The sequence below is a fragment of the Pogona vitticeps genome, chromosome 4 (assembly GCF_051106095.1).
Source record: "Pogona vitticeps strain Pit_001003342236 chromosome 4, PviZW2.1, whole genome shotgun sequence".
Lineage (NCBI taxonomy): Eukaryota > Metazoa > Chordata > Lepidosauria > Squamata > Agamidae > Pogona > Pogona vitticeps.
The window spans coordinates 2,862,306-2,880,342 of record NC_135786.1 but is presented as its reverse complement, the minus strand read 5'-3'; the positions used below and the strand labels follow the sequence as shown (position 1 = coordinate 2,880,342).

The 18,037-nt window shown below is 47.4% G+C and overlaps 3 protein-coding genes across 3 annotated transcripts in view; 1 reads left to right on the top strand and 2 right to left on the bottom strand.

The window, feature by feature from the left end:
- LOC144588812 (uncharacterized) overlaps window positions 1-18,037 on the bottom strand; it is an 856,730-nt gene that overhangs the window by 339,760 nt on the left and 498,933 nt on the right. The gene's annotated exons all lie outside the window — the stretch shown is intronic.
- Window positions 1-18,037, bottom strand: part of LOC144588813 (uncharacterized) — a 398,202-nt gene that overhangs the window by 129,394 nt on the left and 250,771 nt on the right. The window lies entirely within an intron of this gene.
- KIF3B (kinesin family member 3B) overlaps window positions 461-18,037 on the top strand; it is a 30,805-nt gene continuing 13,228 nt past the window's right edge. The window contains exons 1-4 of the mRNA XM_072996606.2: window positions 461-590; window positions 10,228-11,700; window positions 15,521-15,622; window positions 17,563-17,685. Coding sequence (XP_072852707.1) covers window positions 10,297-11,700; window positions 15,521-15,622; window positions 17,563-17,685 — 1,629 coding nt within the window. The 5' untranslated portion in view covers window positions 461-590; window positions 10,228-10,296. The remainder of the gene's footprint in view (window positions 591-10,227; window positions 11,701-15,520; window positions 15,623-17,562; window positions 17,686-18,037) is intronic.

Below are 18,037 nucleotides of genomic sequence, written 5' to 3'. Positions count from 1 at the left end.
GGGACACTTTGTAGAGAGATGGGGGGGCTTTCAATGCCACCTCGCAGGGGTGGGGGTGAAGAAAACCGTCTGGAAAGCCCACCACGGAGCAGCCCCCGGAGGAGTGCGAGACGGTGCCCCCCATGTTTTGGGAGGGAGAGGAGGAGGAGGAGTTGGCCTACAACTCCCATCATCCCCCTTCCATCGGGGCAACCATCAACCCCTCCGGAGGCGCAACGCCCCCTCCCACCCCTGCTCTCGAGAAAAGGCAGGGCGGGAAGGACAAGGAGGGGACCTTTCCCCCCCCTCACTCCCCAAGGAGTGAGGGGGGGGAAAGGTCCCTGCCCCTCCCCCTCCGCCCCTCCCTGTGGAAAAGGGGGCGTGGCGGGGCCGTTGCCGGAGGAGGCGCCGTTGCTACGACAAGGCCCCGGGTTGCTAAGGAAGTGATGGCTTGGGGGCGGGCGGCCGCGTTGCCAAGGAAGTGAGACCGGCGGGGCCGCCCTCTCCTTCCCTCCCTCCCTCAACTCACGTATCCGGCGCTGCGGCCGCTGCCGGGCCGGCGGGAGGGGAGAGGGGAGGGGAGGGGAAAGGGCTCCATGGTGACGGCGCAGGTGAGCCGGGCGGTTGTTGGTCAGCGGGCGCCGCTCCCTTGTCTCTCCAACACTCATCGCCCTCCCCCGCATCCCCACACGCACAGCTCGGGGTCCGGGTGGGGTGGGGTGGGGTGGGCCCCCCTCGGCCGTGGGAGGGGGGATATGTGGGGGGTGGGGGTGCTGGGGAGAGGGGTGGGGGGTGTTGCCCCATTCAGACGAAGGAGGGCGGGTTTTTGGGGGGGCACCACTCCGTCCAAAGAAAGGCTGCGGGGGGGGGCGGGGGATCGGGAGGTGTGTGGGGAGGGAGGGGGCGGCGGGAGGGGGGAACTTGGCCTGATCGGGGGGGGGGAGAGAGGAGGGGAGGGCGGGTGGGAGGGGTGGGTGGGTGGGTTTGGTGGGGGTCCCTCCTCATCTCGGGAAGGCACCCCTGGGGCAGGGGATGAGGGTCCCTCGGGTGGGGGGGTGGGGGGCGCGGGGCGAGAGTCGTTCGAAAGGGGTCGTAAGATCTACCCGAGCCCCTCTCAAAGTTTGGGGGGGTTTCAAAGGAGACGCCCAGCATAGCTGCAGGTGGGGAGGGAGGGATGGCAGGCAGGTACTGTATCCAGGTATCCAGAGCCCCCCCCCCAAAAAATCCATCCTGCCGCCTCCCCAGTTCCTGAAAAACAGGCCAAGGTGGGGCAGAGCCTTGGCCGGCCTCTGAAAAGGGGGCCTTGGGCAGTGATGCCTCGACCGTGTGCATCTGCTCAGCACGGGCGTGTGTGGCCCTGGTGCAAGGCGTGCGTGTGAGATTGTGTCAGGAGAGGGAGCCGAAACTTCACGGTTCACACCCAAGTGCCCGCATCCCTTGGGTTGCAGTGCCAGGCGCGCAGTTAGGATGATAATGCACATGTTGCAGAATCCAAGAGCGCGCCAGACTCGGATCCCTTGCCTGGAGAGCCAGACTTGATGACCTCAGACTCCGTTCTTCCAGGGTTCCTTTTGGTCAAACACACCCAAAGAGAAGCTGGCAGACCTGGTGAAAAAATAGGAAGGGAAAGTATTCATGTAGTTGATCCAACCTTTGGGCAGGGACCATCAACCCGCTTCATGGTTTGCCTGGGTGACACTGTCATTCTCCGTAGCAAAAGCACTTCCCTTGAGATTAGAAATACTCTTGGACAGGAGAAGAACTTCTGCAAAATAAAGCCAGAGCATCTTTTACCGGTTTTCCCACCCCTAATATTGCTATCTTTTTTTCACCCTGAATAGAACCTGTTATGAATTTATCTACACCACTAGGCATACAGTTTTCAACGTTGTTATAGAATTCAACCTGCCCCCAGCCAGGCATTTATTAATGTATGATCCATTGTGGAATAACAACGGAAAAAATACTCGTTTTGGCACAGTTGCTCGGTTGTTTGGCTGTTTTAGCTATCAGTAGGTGTCCGGCAGTCCGAGATTTGGAGGGTCACATAAGGGTATTCGCGATGTCATTTTTGGAGATTAAAAAGTATGAAATAGGGCTGTCGTTATATCGTCCCAACCTGAATGTGTAGGTTTAGGAAGATTCCTCGTGGAGTGACTGAAAATACTGTATCTCAATATATGAATCTATAACAAATTCAGGCTCAGGTTTAGCTACTTTTCTGTTCTAGTTGCGGAAGAACGATGTGTAATTACACACCTACAGGGCAGATGTTGGCCCTGATTTGAGGGGCCTTGCACTTGTGCTGGTGATTTCATGGGGATGAAACCAGAACCTCAGGGGTTGTGTATGGTTTTTATGCAGCTAGCTGTGACTTGTGTATGAGAGGCAACTACAGGTATCTGGGATAGTCAATGGTGGAGAGATTTGTGGGTGAGTAGCTTACTGAAGCTGTACTAAAGCTGAAGGACAGCAAAGGTTGGTTTCTTGAAGAGAAGCCAAACATCCATTATTCTAAGGCTCTCCTGGGGTTTTTTTAATTTTCCCCCCCAAGGTCTTCTGCCTCACTTTGTAGGTCTTTTAAAAATGAAATAGCGACGAGTAGTATTTGTGTGAGACATGGTTGTATTTCTGTTCATGCAAGTCAAAGAACAGATGAGGTAATTTAAGAGTATTTTTGGAACCAGCGGAACATCAGCATAAAAATATATATTTATAACGCTTTGCTTTTCATACATGGGATGGTCTACTATGGGACCATGCTAACATATATGTTAACCCTTTTAAAGCTTGCCCAAGCTTTAAGATAAGTTTTTTTTTTTTGCTGGGGTCTATTCTTGCCTTCCAATGAGAGTCATTAAGCCTGTCCCACCCCTCCACTCCCCCGTAGTAGCCTCCCATATTTGACACATAACCTTAGAAAGGTATCTATGTTCTCACGCATGCTGGGGTCTTGTTGTTTTTTGGGTTATCCACTGAAGACATATTTATTCTCATCTGTCTTTCTTTGATTTAAACTGTCTTTGTGGGGCGATATCTTTAGCTATTGCTTTTATTTTTCTTTAAATTGCAGCTTAAAGATGCTGCATTTTGAGAGCCATGCACCTTTGGAAAGATGGGTTAAAATATTTTAAAGAAAGAAATTTGCTGAGATAAAAAGGAAGACGCTAATTAGATGGAATAATTGAAACAGCCAAGTGATGCTAAGAGGGAATATAATTATATTTGTATATTCTTGAGAAAGAGAGGTTTAAATATTAAGGATGGGGAATGTTTGTTCAAAATCTTTGACCCCGCCTTGCAAGAGCTAATGTGGATTTCTTGTTTGGACTTCTGAAATGAAAGTAAAGAAAATATCTGAATATATTCTGTGGGTAGTACTTTTATCTGAGTTCCTTTGCTCTGGGTGTAGTAGATGGATGAATTAATTGGTCTCCTACATTTTTGACATCTAAAATTCTCTGATGATTGAACTGCCACATCAATTTAATTTCAGAGAGTATCAGGACTTATTTTTCAGGCATGACTTCATCCTGTACTCCAAGAAAACAGGATTTCAATTGCTTCCCGTATTCTCTGCTGCAGCCAATTGAAAATTCAATCTGAGGCAGTGGATTAGAGTCAATTTGGGATCTGGCCAGATTGCTTTGGATTTCATAAGAGTCAGTGCTGTTTGTGGACAGGACTGTGATTTAGAGTGTTGTTTAAAAATTGGGCGGGCGATCTGTGAAACGCCAAGGGTTGTGTCTGCTTTGGATAGATGTTTTATTGCAATTAATTTACATATTTAGGTGCATACGGTTTCATGGAATCTTAGAATGGAAGAACTAGAAGCGTCATCAAGGCCAGTCCCCAGTGAAGGAGGAGAGCATCTTAGAAACACAGTAGGGCACGTCTGAGGAAGTGGACTGGTCCACGAAAGCTCACATTAAAATATCACAGTTAGTCTTGAAGGTGGCACTACATGTTTGTTTTTCTTATTTTTTAATTTTCTTTTGTTTTTGGCTGATAAGGTATTTTAAGATGCTTTGGAAGAGTGGAAAATTGGCTCCTTAACCAAGAGATCATCAGGAAATTTGGAGCGTTGTGTCATCAGTATGTGGATGATGCACAGCTCTATCTCTCCATTAAATCATCTGCAGCGAATGCTGTCCAGCAACTAGAGGGGTGGCTGGAAGCCATCCTGGCCTGGACTAGGAGGAACAGGCTGAGACTGAAATCAGGCAAGACAGAGATCATGCTGCCTGAGGGTCCATCTCCTTATCTGGGCAGTGTTTCCTCCCAGACTTGATGGATTTACTCTCCTGTTCAAGGATCAGATGCGCCGTTTGATTTCAGAGCCAGCGCTGGCCATGGAAAAACAGGCCTCTGCGGTGACACACACTGCATTTTCCCAATTGTGGCATATTGCCTAGCTGCACCCATATCTGGACATTAGGTCCCTAACAACTTGGGTCCATTCACTGGTCGTCTGGAAGGTTGACTGCTGCAACACGGTCTACATGGGGCTTCCCATGAGGCTAACCCTGGAGCTGAAAAGAGGTCCAAAATGCCGCAGTCAGATTGACTGCTGGGGTGAAGAAATTTGACCATTTAACCCCAATCCTGGCTAGTTTGCATTGGTTTCCCGTCCGCTTTCTTGCCAGGTTTAAGGTGGTGATTCTAACATATGAATCACTGAATGGTTTGGGACATTGGTCTGAAGTCTCCTGTCAAATTCGACTGCCCATCGTTAGGGCTTCGTCAGAGACAACGCCTCTAGAAGTGTTCACACTTCGAGAGGCCTGGAAAACGAAAACCAGAAGTCGGGCCTTCACTGCTGTGGCACCTGCCCTCTGGAATATACTGCCCCAGGAAATACGCCAGCCCCCCTCCCTCCCTCCTGCCCACCCGCCTTTAAAAATAAAATAAAATGAGACCTTTTCAAGGAAGCCTTTGGGGCGGTTCTTCTCCATTGATTAAATGCCTAGAGGAGGAGAAGGAGGAGGAAGGGTTCCATTTTGCCTCCTGACAGATTCTTACCATCTCTCCCCCCCCCCCCCCCCGGTTCTTTGTATTTTAGAGTGTGTTTTTATGATTTTTTCGTTTATTTTCTGAACACCACCAGGAGTAGCAATTTGCTAGATGGGTGGCCTAAAAATCGAATAATTAAGCCCGTAAAGCAGGGTGACAGGCAAGGTTCCCTGTAAGGGGCAGGAGGGCTCAGGGCTGCCCCACCCTCCGCACAGCATTCGTCTTCCTCCGCGCACCCACAGCAAGTATTCCCAGACCCTTTCTCCCCTGGGAATCTCCGGGATCCTTCGAGATGGAGTCTCTGAGTCCGTTCAGCGGAACCTTGCAGCTAAGTCGCCATAAATGTCACCGTCAGGATCTTCCGTCTGGGGGAGAGATTTCCTCAAAGAGGAGGGTTGCTCGACGCTCCTCCTGAATTCTCTCAGCACCCCTTCCTCCGCGCACCCACAGCAAGTATTTCCAGCCCCTTGGGTTCCACTGGTGGTCGAACCCCATGCGGTGGTGGTGGTGGTGGCGGCGGAGGAGTTGTGTGAGAGAGCCGTGGAGCCCTGAAAATGTGAAAACTGAACATTTTGAGGGATCATGGGCGATGGGTCGTTGAAAAGGATGCAAATCCATTTGTTTGGGGTACGGTGGACGACGCGACTCATGTTAGAAGATGCCCTCCCCACCTCCGTGGATCATCCCAAGCCTATCTTTCACCATAACGTTCGGATGCTTTCGTGTGTGTTGGCGCCGCTCTCTTGACCTTGATGCAGAACGGCAGTGGGCCCTCCGTACAGAGTTCCCTGCTCAGCCCCTCAATGAGAAAACCTTAATTGCTGGATAGAAAACATGCTGACATCAGTTCAGTGCCGCTGCTTCTGCAGTAAGGTCAAGCCGGCTTGCATGTATGTCTGGGGGCAGGCGGCAGCGTGTCAGGCCAGGAAGCAAACAGGCAAGATCAAATCTACTGGAGTTGCACAACACAAATACGTTTGTTTTCATTTCTGTTGTACACCACCCAGACTAGCAATTTGCTAGGTGAATGGTAGATAACTGAATGAATAAATAAATGCATTGACTTTGGGCTTAGATAAAGCACCTTCTTCCCAGTATCTAGCAAGAGTATTGGAATGGAAATGTCTTCACTTTGTTTTATGGTTAGAATGACCTGCCAAGTGAAGGGTTGAAGCGATACCTGAAGAGCAGCCAGTTGGTGGTGGGTTTGCATGGGCAGTGTTTAATTTGTAGGGAAAGAGGCCAAGTCGGGCTGTTCCTATCTGATCTCGAAGTCCTTTTCCCTAATGATTAGAAACTGCGGAGAGCTGTCCTGACTCAATCCCCGAGGCAGGATGACTCACTGTAGTTCATTGCTGGTGTAAGAAAGGCATTCTTACAGAGATGTTCCTGGCCAAACGTTTCTGCAAAAGCAAACGTCAGGGCTGAATCCTGCAGAGATCGTGGCATAATGGAACGCCGCAGGCGGGGTGGGCTTTGCTGCTCAACACCGAAAGCCCATATGGTTCCCTTGCCAGAAGCTGTCCTTGCCAGCAGCTACCCCAGCTGTCCGGTCGTGGCTGATTCTGTGCCAGCAAAGACTGAAGCAACATTTGGAGCGGCCAAGACCTTCAGCTGGAGTCCTTCTAGCAAGACTTCCCACAGCTCCTCGGTGGCATTCACTGCTGTGTGTGCGACGGGTCCTCGTGCTTTTATCATTTCACTGCCTCACAAGCAGCAGCCAGTAGAGGGGAGATGTCGGTGGGGCAACTTGAAAGGAGACGGTCTTTGCTCAGGCACATCCTAGTTAGAGCTTTCAGTTCAGGGCCGGGGAGAGAGCATCCGGCTGCTGTTTTCAATGCCAGCGATGCTTTTTCTGTGGCATTTGTGTTCCAGCCAGAATTTGCCGTACCCAGGAAATAAGGAATGCCTTTTAGGTTTTTGTGGTGTGATTAATTAGAAACTAACACGAGTGTCTGTCGAAACAGTTTGAAGGGAACCTAGAGGCAGCTCCCCAGAACCTCAAATTTAACAACTCCTGGACTGCAGTCTGAATTGCTGCATCAGGAAAGGCTACCTCTTCCTCCCAGGCTCTTTTATAAGAAGTAGGTGTTTGAAATACCATTGTTGTTCTTTTTGTAACTGAGTCAATGATCACCGTATGGCTTCATTGGAACGTTTGCCTTGGGGAGGTTGTCACATCTGAGTCTTGATGATGTCGTTGGGGTCTGGGGCGGAGGGAGGAGGTGATGGGCATTTAAAACATTGTTTTGGACATCAAGGTGGTAGGCGTAGGCGTGGCAAAGGTCCTGGGCCCAAGGGAGTCAGAACAGCAGGGTGCCAATGTCCTCTGTGCAAAAAGCACTGGATGTTTGAATGCAAAATCTAAGCTCCTGCTTAATCCTTTAACAGAAAGAAACCACTGTCTCACATTCGTCCTATCTTCCTTTAACATTGGGTATTCAAAGATTTGCAGAGGTTTTACCATAGAACCTTTAAGTGGTGTCCCCCAGTCTGTGGCTGGCAACTGGTTACGTCCACCAGACCCCTCCTAGTCTGGCAGTTGGTGATCAGTGAGAGGCACTCCGGGTGTCCAGTGCCGGGTTTGTGGGAGGTGGGCTGGAGGAGGCACCCCAAATGGGTGTAAGCTGTGGAAGCAAGAACAGGCCAGGCTGGCTTTCAGGCCTTGCAATGAGGAACAGAGAGGCAAAGGCTGGCCTTTGGCGCCTGCAGTGAGATTGGTGCCCTTGCATTTCACTGCGTCCACCGTTCTCTTCCAAGGCAAAATCAAACGGTAGAGGCCAAGACACACGAGGCTCGTGCAGTTGCTTCCTTGGACTGCTCTCTGACTGCTTGGTTGCACATAAGGATGGCACCGACGGGCCCAGGCAATTTTAGGTCGGCGTTGGCGAGCAAGTGGCCTGCCTGATGATGTGGGACTGCAAATCCCATAATCCCTCATTGTCGTCTGAGCTGACGAGAGCCGATGGAAACAGTGGCCCAGGGGCATCTCCGTTGGAAAGTGATGTGCTTCTCAGCCCTGCTCCCTGTCTGTTACCCCTCACAGGGGTTCTGCTCTTTATAGAGAAATAAATGTCTCCTGCTTGTTTGACCTTTTAGTATTTTAAGTAACCTGGGATAGTCATATTTTTTCCTTACGGTCATTGGTTAAAGGAGGCCAAATCGGGTAGTAGGCTTGTCATGGTGAATAACATCACCTTTAGTCAACAGGGCATGGTACTTCCCTTTACCTGCTCGTTCTTTTTATAATGGGCAGAGACAGGTGCCCAGTGGAGAGCTTTTCATCCCTGTGGTCCCTCTAATAATAAGCACAAGAAAGCGGAGGCAAGGGATGTACTGGTCTGTGCTTCCTCTAAAACAGTGGTTCTTAACCTTTGTTACTCGGATGCTTTTGAATTGCAACTCCCAGAAACCCCAGTCAGGACAGCTGGTGGTGAAGGCTTCTGGGAGTTGCAGTCCAAAACTCCTGAGTAACCCAAGGTTAAGAACCAGTGCTCTAAAACATATGCTCACAACTACTGTGCTATACAGATTCACACTACTATCTATTCCCACCAGGTGACTTTGCACGTTAAATTTATTTAAAGATGGTGTATTAGATATGGTAGTTTACATATAGGTGTGTGGTCACTTACACAACCAATTGTAGGTGGTGTAATGTTCAAAAGTGGTATCTGTAATTTTTTAACTAAAGACCTTAGAGAGGGAGAAGGGTGGAGGAGGAAAGAGAGTCGAGAGAGAGATAGTGTGTGTGTATTAAATGCTCTCCTGCAGAAATTATGACAGGCACCCTCCCTCCACATACGGTAGTGCCTTGAGTTACAAACTTAATCCATTCGAGAAGATGGTCATAACTGAAAGCATAATTTCCCATAGGAATTTATTGAAACGCAATTAATCTGTTCTGGCCCATTTTGGTTGTATTTCAAGGTGCTGGTTGCAAGTCAAAGCATTAGTTCCCATAAGAACATGCTAAAAATACACTGCAAGACCCATCACAGCATAGAAACATGACACCACCACCCAGCCCAAACCCATGCTGTAAAACCCACCCAAAACAGGCAGTTTTTAAAAAGCAAAAAGCTGTACTGTAGTTTACTAGGCAATCTGAAGCCACCTCCAAATGCACACTCTGTAACCCATAGGTCGGGGAACAGGGGTAAATTACCCCAAATTGGGTAAAAGTGAAAAGCCTCTTTGCCAGCCAACAGTTAGCAGTTCAAATTTCCCCGCCTTCTTTCCTGTCGTAACTCAAAGCTCCGGTTGCAAGTCAGAGCAAAATTTTTGTGGCCGGTGCTGGTCCTAACTCAAACTGGTCACAAGTCAAGACGTTCATAAGTTGAGGCACCACTGTATTCAGAAGCCTCCTAAAAACAGAACTATTCAGAGAAGCCTTTTGGGAGACTCTCCCCAGATATCTGAGACATTGGAGGAAGAAAGAGAAGAATAATGCAGGATTGTAGAGTGTTCTGGAAATTGTTTCACTGTCTATTTTAGGTTATGATTTACATTTGGGATAGTTTATTATTTACATTATTGTATAATAGGCATTTAATTTGCTGTACACTGCCCAGAGTAGCAATTTGCTAGATGGGCAGTATATAAATTGGGCAGTATATAAATTGAATGAATGAATGAATGAATGAATGAATGAATGAATGAATGATAGATAGATAGATAGATAGATAGATAGATAGATAGATAGATAGATAGATAGATAGATAGATAGATAGATAGATAGATAGATAGATAGATGCCTATTTTAGATATACATGCATGCAACTTAATGTCCTGTTGATATTCACCATGTGCAGAGCTACCATCATGGAAGTAGTTGCAGCTGCTGTTCGTATGGTAGTGGCACCTTGCCAGATAGGCGCTTCGCTCATTGTAGATCCATGCAGGTTAAATACCAACAGGATGCTGGCCTGACATTACAAGCCATATTTGCTTTGTGTTGTTTGACAGTTCTCAAGCGCAGACAAAACAGAAGTGCCTTCTGCCACACAAGAAACAAAAGTATGATCTGCCATGCTGGTGAAATATTTATCTGAGAGAGCACATGGCCCTTTCTTCCTATTGTACCTTAAAGTAACCCTCAAGAAGGTAACTGTAGCTTACCTTCTTTATTTTGCAGCTGGGCATATGGAAGGGTGACTGGCCCAGGATTAGTCAGGGACCTGTTCTGATGTCTGACACTGTTTTCAAGCATTGTGTTTGATTTTTTTTTTCCAGGTTTGGAAAAAACCCTGGCCTTCCTGGCTTTGCAGTCCGTTGAACTTGGCGGAGCGCTAACCCGTTGTCATGTCGAAGCTCAAGTGCTCGGAGTCGGTCAGGGTTGTGGTGCGATGCCGGCCAATGAACAGCAAGGAGAAGGCCGCCTCCTACGAACAGGTGGTTGGTGTAGATGTCAAGTTGGGGCAGGTGTCGGTGAAGAACCCCAAGGGGGCTTCTCACGAACTGCCAAAAACGTTCACTTTTGATGCCGTTTACGACTGGAACTCCAAACAGTTTGAACTGTACGACGAGACGTTCCGGCCTTTGGTGGACTCTGTGCTGCAGGGGTTCAATGGGACCATCTTTGCCTACGGACAGACTGGGACAGGGAAAACCTACACGATGGAAGGGGTGCGTGGGGACCCTGAAAAAAGAGGGGTTATCCCCAATTCCTTTGACCACATCTTCACCCATATCTCCCGATCCCAGAACCAGCAGTATCTTGTAAGGGCTTCTTATTTGGAGATCTACCAGGAGGAAATCAGAGACTTGTTATCAAAAGATCAGTCCAAACGACTGGAACTGAAAGAGAGACCAGACACGGGAGTGTATGTCAAAGATTTGTCATCTTTCGTCACAAAAAGCGTCAAAGAAATAGAGCATGTTATGAATGTAGGGAACCAGAACCGTTCGGTGGGAGCGACCAACATGAATGAGCACAGCTCCCGTTCCCACGCCATTTTCGTCATCACGATTGAATGCAGCGAGGTGGGGCTTGACGGAGAGAACCACATACGTGTCGGGAAACTCAATCTTGTGGACCTTGCCGGCAGCGAGCGCCAGTCTAAAACCGGAGCCCAGGGGGAGAGGTTGAAAGAAGCAACCAAAATCAACCTCTCTCTCTCCGCTCTCGGCAACGTCATTTCGGCCCTCGTAGACGGCAAAAGCACTCATATTCCCTATCGGGACTCAAAGTTAACCAGGCTGCTTCAGGATTCGTTAGGGGGCAACGCCAAGACGGTGATGGTCGCCAACATCGGCCCTGCCTCCTATAATGTAGACGAGACCCTCACCACTCTGCGATACGCCAACCGGGCCAAGAACATCAAGAACAAACCCAGAGTGAATGAAGATCCCAAGGACGCCTTGCTGCGGGAATTCCAAGAGGAAATTGCTCGGCTCAAGGCACAGCTGGAAAAGCGGTCCGTTGGGAAGAGGAAGAAGAAGGACAGGAGGAGGGACGGGGGCGCAGGCGGGGAGGACGACGACGACGATGAAGAAGATGGCGAAGATGGGGAGGAAGACGCGGCTGACAAAGATGACTACTGGATGCAGCAACAAGAGAAGCTGGAGATAGAGAAGAAGGCGATCCTCGAGGATCACAGCTTGGTGGCCGAGGAGAAGATGCGGTTGCTGAAGGAGAAGGAGAAGAAGATGGAAGATCTGAAACGCGAGAAAGAAGCAGCTGAAAAGCTGAGCGCCAAAATCAAGGTACGAGGTTTTCAGGCACGTGTTGCTTTCTCACCGTCCGAGAAACTGAGGGAGCAAAGCAGGTTCCCAGGGGATGTCCTGTGTTCCAAATTAAAAATGCAAGGCACATGAAAGAAGCTGAAACAGAAAATGTTCCCCCATTTGGGCTTAGAACTGGTGGCCCTGACATTCCCATTTAGAGGTTTCCCTTTCCCAGTTACTCTCGGCTGGAATACTGCAACTCAGCTGTTGTGATCTGCTGCCAGTTCCTTGCGTTGTGCTGGGATTCTGCCCTCGTTTTTTTTTTATCTGTCGTTGACACAGATGACCAAAGTGTCCCTGTCAACTTCATGAGATCCGTGTGGAACCTGTCCTGGTTTTGGTACAGGCCAATCAGTTATGTTGAGTCAAGAAAGAAGAATAGGTCCTTCTTCCTTTCCGTTTAAGGGGATTCTTGGTAGAAGGGGCAGATTAAAAAAGAGGAAGCTCTGTGGGTGTTGACCTGAGAGTAGCGATTAGATGACGGAGCTTAGCAGTAACACTTTACAAAATGGCTGGTTCCTTGTAATTGTTTCCTTGTTATACTAATAAGGGCCCATTATGTTACCTTCCAATTGTCACTTGATGAATAATAGCTTTATTCTGATTTACCCCCTAGTGGTGAGGATGTGGCCCTCCATTTATGATGGAGAAGTCATCATGCTCTCTTTGTGGATCCATACCCTGCCTCCTGTTGTTCCTTTGCTGTCTTCTCTGGGAGTTGAGCACCTGCTGAAGCCCACGAGAGGAAAGCAAAGCATGTTTTTTGTGCGGTTGGCAGAATTTATCTATGTGTGTTTTTAAAGCTCCGAAGAAGTGCTAATTTTTGCGAAGGCTTTCACGACCGGGATCTAGTGGTTGTTGTGGGTTTTTCGGGCTCTTTGGCCGTGTTCTGAAGGTTGTTCTTCCTAACGTTTCGCCAGTCTCTGTGGCCGGCATCTTCAGAGGTCAGGAGTAGCCGGCCACAGAGACTGGCGAAACGTTAGGAAGAACAACCTTCAGAACACGGCCAAAGAGCCCGAAAAACCCACAACAGCCAGTGCTAATTTTATTTACTTTGGAGAAATGAGGAAGAAGAGTTCCTTTTCAAAATGGCAACAAGTATGATAGCTGATAGAGATACGCAGTGTGGCGTAGTGGGTAGAGTAATGGACCGGGGCGCAGGAGAGCTGGGTTTAAATCCCCACTTGGCCATAGAAACTGACTGGGGAGGAGACCTCTCCTCAAATATCACTCTTTGAAAATGCTATCAGGGGTCACTCCAAGGAGGGTTTGACTTGACAGCACATGACACACGATAGCTGATTACTTCTGGGTAAGGATGTTGGAGTAGGGACATGGTGGCACCGCGGGCTAAACCGCAGAAGCCTGTGCTGCAGGGTCAGAAGACCAAGCAGTCATAAGATCGAATCCACATGATGGAGTGAGCGCCCATCCCTTGTCCCAGCTCCCGTTAACCTAGCAGTTTGAACGCATGCAAATGCAAGTAGATAAATAGGGACCACCTCGGTGGGAAGGTAACAGCGTTCCGTGTCTAAGTCGCACTGGCCATGTGACCATGGAAGATTGTCTTCGGACAAAAACGCTGGTTCTATGGCTTGGAAACGGGGATGAGCACCGCCCCCTAGAGTCGAACACGACTGGACAAAAATTGTCAAGGGGAACCTTTACCTTTACCTTTAAGGATGTTGGAACTGTAATATTGACTGATTACTTTTTAAACACAACTTCCAAGCCTGAGCACATTCAGGGTATCTTGTGTGAAAGATGAAATGCTGTAATAGCCGGGTGGGCACGAAACAAATTGCAAACATCATGCAGAAGTGAGGTGATACTTTTGTAAGCCAACCAGAAAAGTAGAAAAAAGTGTGCCCAAGCACATAAAAATGAAGAAGCTCATTTAAAAAGAGGATCACTCTGATTTTAGGTTGCTTCCCCCCCCCACCATACCTTTCCTACAAATAATTTTATTTAAATAAATAAAGAATAAAAGATATGAAACAAACGAAAGTAGCCCACAATACAAACAAAATAAGTAAAGCTGCCCCTTGACATTAGTCCAGTCGTGTCCGACTCTGGGGCGCGGTGCTCATCCCCATCTCCAAGCCATAGGGCCAGCGTTTGTCCATAGACCTTTTCCATAGTCATGTGGCCAGTGTGACTAGACACGGAATGCCGTTACCTTCCCACCGTGGTGGTACCTTTTTATCTACTCGCATTTACATGCTTTCGAACGGCTAGTTGGGCAGGAGCTGGGACAACCGACGGTAGCTCACTCCGTCACGTGGATTTGATCATACGACGGCGAGTCTTCCGACCTTGCAGCACAGAGGCTTCTGCAGTTTAACCCGCAGTGCCACCCACAAACAAAATACAAACAAGTAAAAACAAGAAAATTTAATATACACAACAAAAACAACTTAAACTATACAATTACACCACTGCACTGGGTCCACTGCACTGAGACCACTGGAGATCTAGTAAATTATTTCCCCATTTAACAAGTTCCCTTCCCTTTCCAAAACTGTTGACTCTGGCAAAGGGACATAATCTTACCCTTTTATTAATACATAATTGTTTTAAACTCTCCAAATCTCTCTCTCTCTCTCTGTGTTTGTGTTCTGTGCTGTCAAGTTGGAACTGAGTTATAACAACCTTTATATACTATATATACTTTATAAACCTATAACAACAAGATTTTAAGGGGTGATATTTAAGGAGTGGTTTTACCTGTTCCACTCCCCCCAGTGAAGTTTCTATAGCCACGTAGGGATTTGAACCCTTTTCTCCACAGTCCTAGTCCATCATTCTATCCACTACACACTGGGAAAATATCACTGAAACAATCTTATTTATCAACCTCTTTTTAATATTAATCTCACAAGTTAACTTATCATTTATAGGTATACAGTGGTGCCTCGCATTACGACGTTAATTCGTTCCAGCGAAATCGCTGTAGAATGAAATCGTCGTAATGCGAAAAGAAAAAAAACCCATTGAAACGCATTAAAACCTGTTTAATGCGTTCCAAAGGGCTGTAAACTCACTGTCCAGCGAAGATCCTCCATAGGGCGGCCATTTTTGCTGCCTGTGCAGTGAGGAATCCATCCCAGAAAACAGCGGGGGGCCATTTTGTTTACCCGGCGGCCATTTTGAAACCGCCGATCAGCTGTTGGAAAATTGTCGTTTTGCGAAGAATTGGTTCCCAAAGCAGGGAACCAATCATCGCAAAGCTAAATTCCCCCATAGGAAACATCGTTTTGTGATCACAAAAAGTTCGTCATAATGCAGTTTCGTCATTAAACGGGTCAATCGTAAAGCGAGGCACCACTGTATTTAGTATTTCATATCAACCAGTTCACTGAAAATCATGCTTCACGTTCCAGTTCTTTTATCCATTGAATTATTAGTCTATAGAAACACTGCTCTGAAGTCTTCTGGATAAAGGGTAGTTTAGGTTTTTGAAGAGAAAATAAATCTGTTAATCTGGCAAAAGGGCCATAGCTCAGAGGTACAGTATCATCAATGCTTTTGCATGGATAAATGTGCAGGCTTCCTCCCAGGTACCTCCATTTTAAGGATAGGCTTCCAGTGGTACATCTAGCAAAGGTCTATGCCTGAGAGCCACTTCAACTTTCGGTACAGACAAACCAGCGATTAAAGTCTATATGTCATTAGAAAACTGTGAGAGGGCGGATTAAAAAAATAATAATAATAAACAACGGTAGAAACAGTGAAGGTCTGGAAGAATCTAATATCCGTTCCCCAGCATTCCCATTTCCATTTCCTTTGTGATTTTCAGGCCATGGAAAGCAAACTCCTTGTTGGAGGGAAAAATATTGTCGATCACACAAATGAACAGCAGAAAATTTTGGAACAGAAGCGGCAGGAGATTGCTGAGCAGGTGAGATGGGTGCAAAGAAGCCCTGGGAGGCTCACGGTAGAAAACAAAATGAATGCTTTCTACTGTGGATGTCACAAGAGCCTTGATGGGTCGTTACAGAATAAAGTCCACCTTACGCAGCAGCCCAGTCCTATATTGACTGGCCGGATGCCTTTGTGAGAAGCCTACCAAGAAATCATGAGGGCTGTGGCCTTTGACCCTTGTTTTTCAAAGCAGCTGGTATTTAGAGGCCTACTGTTTTGAAGATGGATGGTTAATTTGGGCACCCAGAGACTCTGTTCCCTTTCCTTCCTTCCTTCCTTCCTTCCTTCCTTCCTTCCTTCCTTCCTTCCTTCCTTCCTTCCTTCCTTCCTTCCTTCCTTCCTTCCTTCCTTCCTTCCTTCCTTCCTTCCTTCCTTCCTTCCTTCCTTCCTTCCTTCCTTCCCTCCCTCCCTCCCTCCCTCCCTCCCTCCCTCCCTCCCTCCCTTCTTTCCTTCCTTCTTTCCACCCTCCCTCCCTTCCATCTTTGCTCCCTTCCTTCCTTCCCTCCTTCCCTCCCCTTTTTTCTTGAAGGGTTGGCATTGGTCGCTTTAATTTCAGTGGCGATTGTCTACCAACGTTTTTGGTAGATAACATTTTCTGCCTTCTTTCCTTTTGTACTTGTCTTATGTGTATGGTTCATGACTATAGATGGGAATATTCGTATTTGTATATGAATATCCCCGCACAAATGGAAATAACTGTCCACTCACGATTTCGCCACCGACGCGAGCTTGTTGGACCGTCCTATCCCGCCGTTGTCTGCAGTCGATTACCCACTCCTGGCAGGAGGCGGGATGACAAGCCTCTCTGCTAGATCAGAGAGTGGCTAATCCATTGTGGAGAACAGCGTGATAGGAGGGTTTCATTGAGCGCGTGAGCGGCGGAATGGTGAGTGGACAGTCTGGCCCTGTGGGGCCGGACCCTCCTTATTTCCACCTGTGGGGGGATATTCCTATACGAATGCACCCATCTCCGCTCATGACCTTTCTTGCCTGAACCCCTTGTCAGCAATAGGAAACCAGTAAAATATAAACATTGCACTGTTTTAGAGAGTCTGCAAACACGTGAACATGGGAAAGGCAAGATCATCGAATGGTGTACAATGTATGTCAGGTTTTTTTGTTTCTTCTTTGTTCCTTTTAAACCTCATTGGCCGATTAATTCTTCCTGTTTTGAGATTCTTTTTTGTTTTAATTTGGGTTTTTTTACTCCTAAAAACAGTGGTTTTATTTAATTTGTTTATTTAAAAAAATGTAATCTGCCTTTCTACTTAAAAAGATCCCAAGGTGGCTTACAACAATTAAAAGGCAGTATTTAAGATTAATAACAATGGATTAATAACAATACATTATTAAAAGGATCAGTGAATACAATACAACCCCTCCACACACAAAAATCCCCCAAAATACAATACCAAAAACATACTCAGCCGTTAGGTAAGCCTAGCGTTCTTGGACTGCAGTTCCCAGAAGCCTTCACCACCAACTCTGCTGGCCGGGATTTCTCAGAATTGTAGTCTAAGAACACTGGGTTACCCAGGCTTGAGAACCACAGCTTTAAGGTATGAGACCTAATAATGTGAGGCTCCTGTTTGCTGCACAGTTTCTTGGCCATAAACCCATGTGATTCCTTGGAACGTCCTTCAAAGTAAACCTATGTAAGTCAGCGTGATCCCACTGTCTCAAGGAATAGAAAACAGAATTCTGAAACAGGATCAAGTCTCCTAATACTTTGTTTATTACAATATAAAAGAGTTTGCAGTTGAATGGAAATGTGAAATGCCTTTTGTTTTTGGTTCATATTCTCCATTGTACTTAAGTTACTGAAATACTTAATTCCTGGCCAGAGCAGTTCAGGTTTTGATCTTTGAGGCCTAGATGAAGTTTGGATGGAGCAGCCTTCTTTGTCATTTGCTGCAGAAACGACGGGAGCGAGAAATTCAACAGCAGATGGAAAGTCGAGATGAGGAAACGCTGGAGCTGAAGGAGACCTATAGCTCCCTGCAGCAAGAGGTGGACATTAAAACTAAAAAACTGAAAAAGGTAAGCAGGGTTTCTCTGAATGAGCGCCACCAAGATAGATCCAAAACCCAAATCTGGCTCATGAGCGGCTGTGTTAGGAAAGGCTGCAGAGACAGAAACAATAGGGACACAATCTATTTGGAATGTTTTTCAGACACAAGGCACCTTAGAAAGGAGTGGGCACTAGGTAGCTGGGTTTTTTTGCACCATTTCCATTCATTTGGTAGGACTGTGGACAGGGGAACTTCCTTGTTGACTCCCCGTGATTTCTGCCTGGAAGCCTTAGAATGCACCAACATGAAGCATCCGTGCAGAATGGTCTAGGTGGAGTACAGTAGGACTGCAGTATCTGTGGGGATCGGGTCAAAGCCCC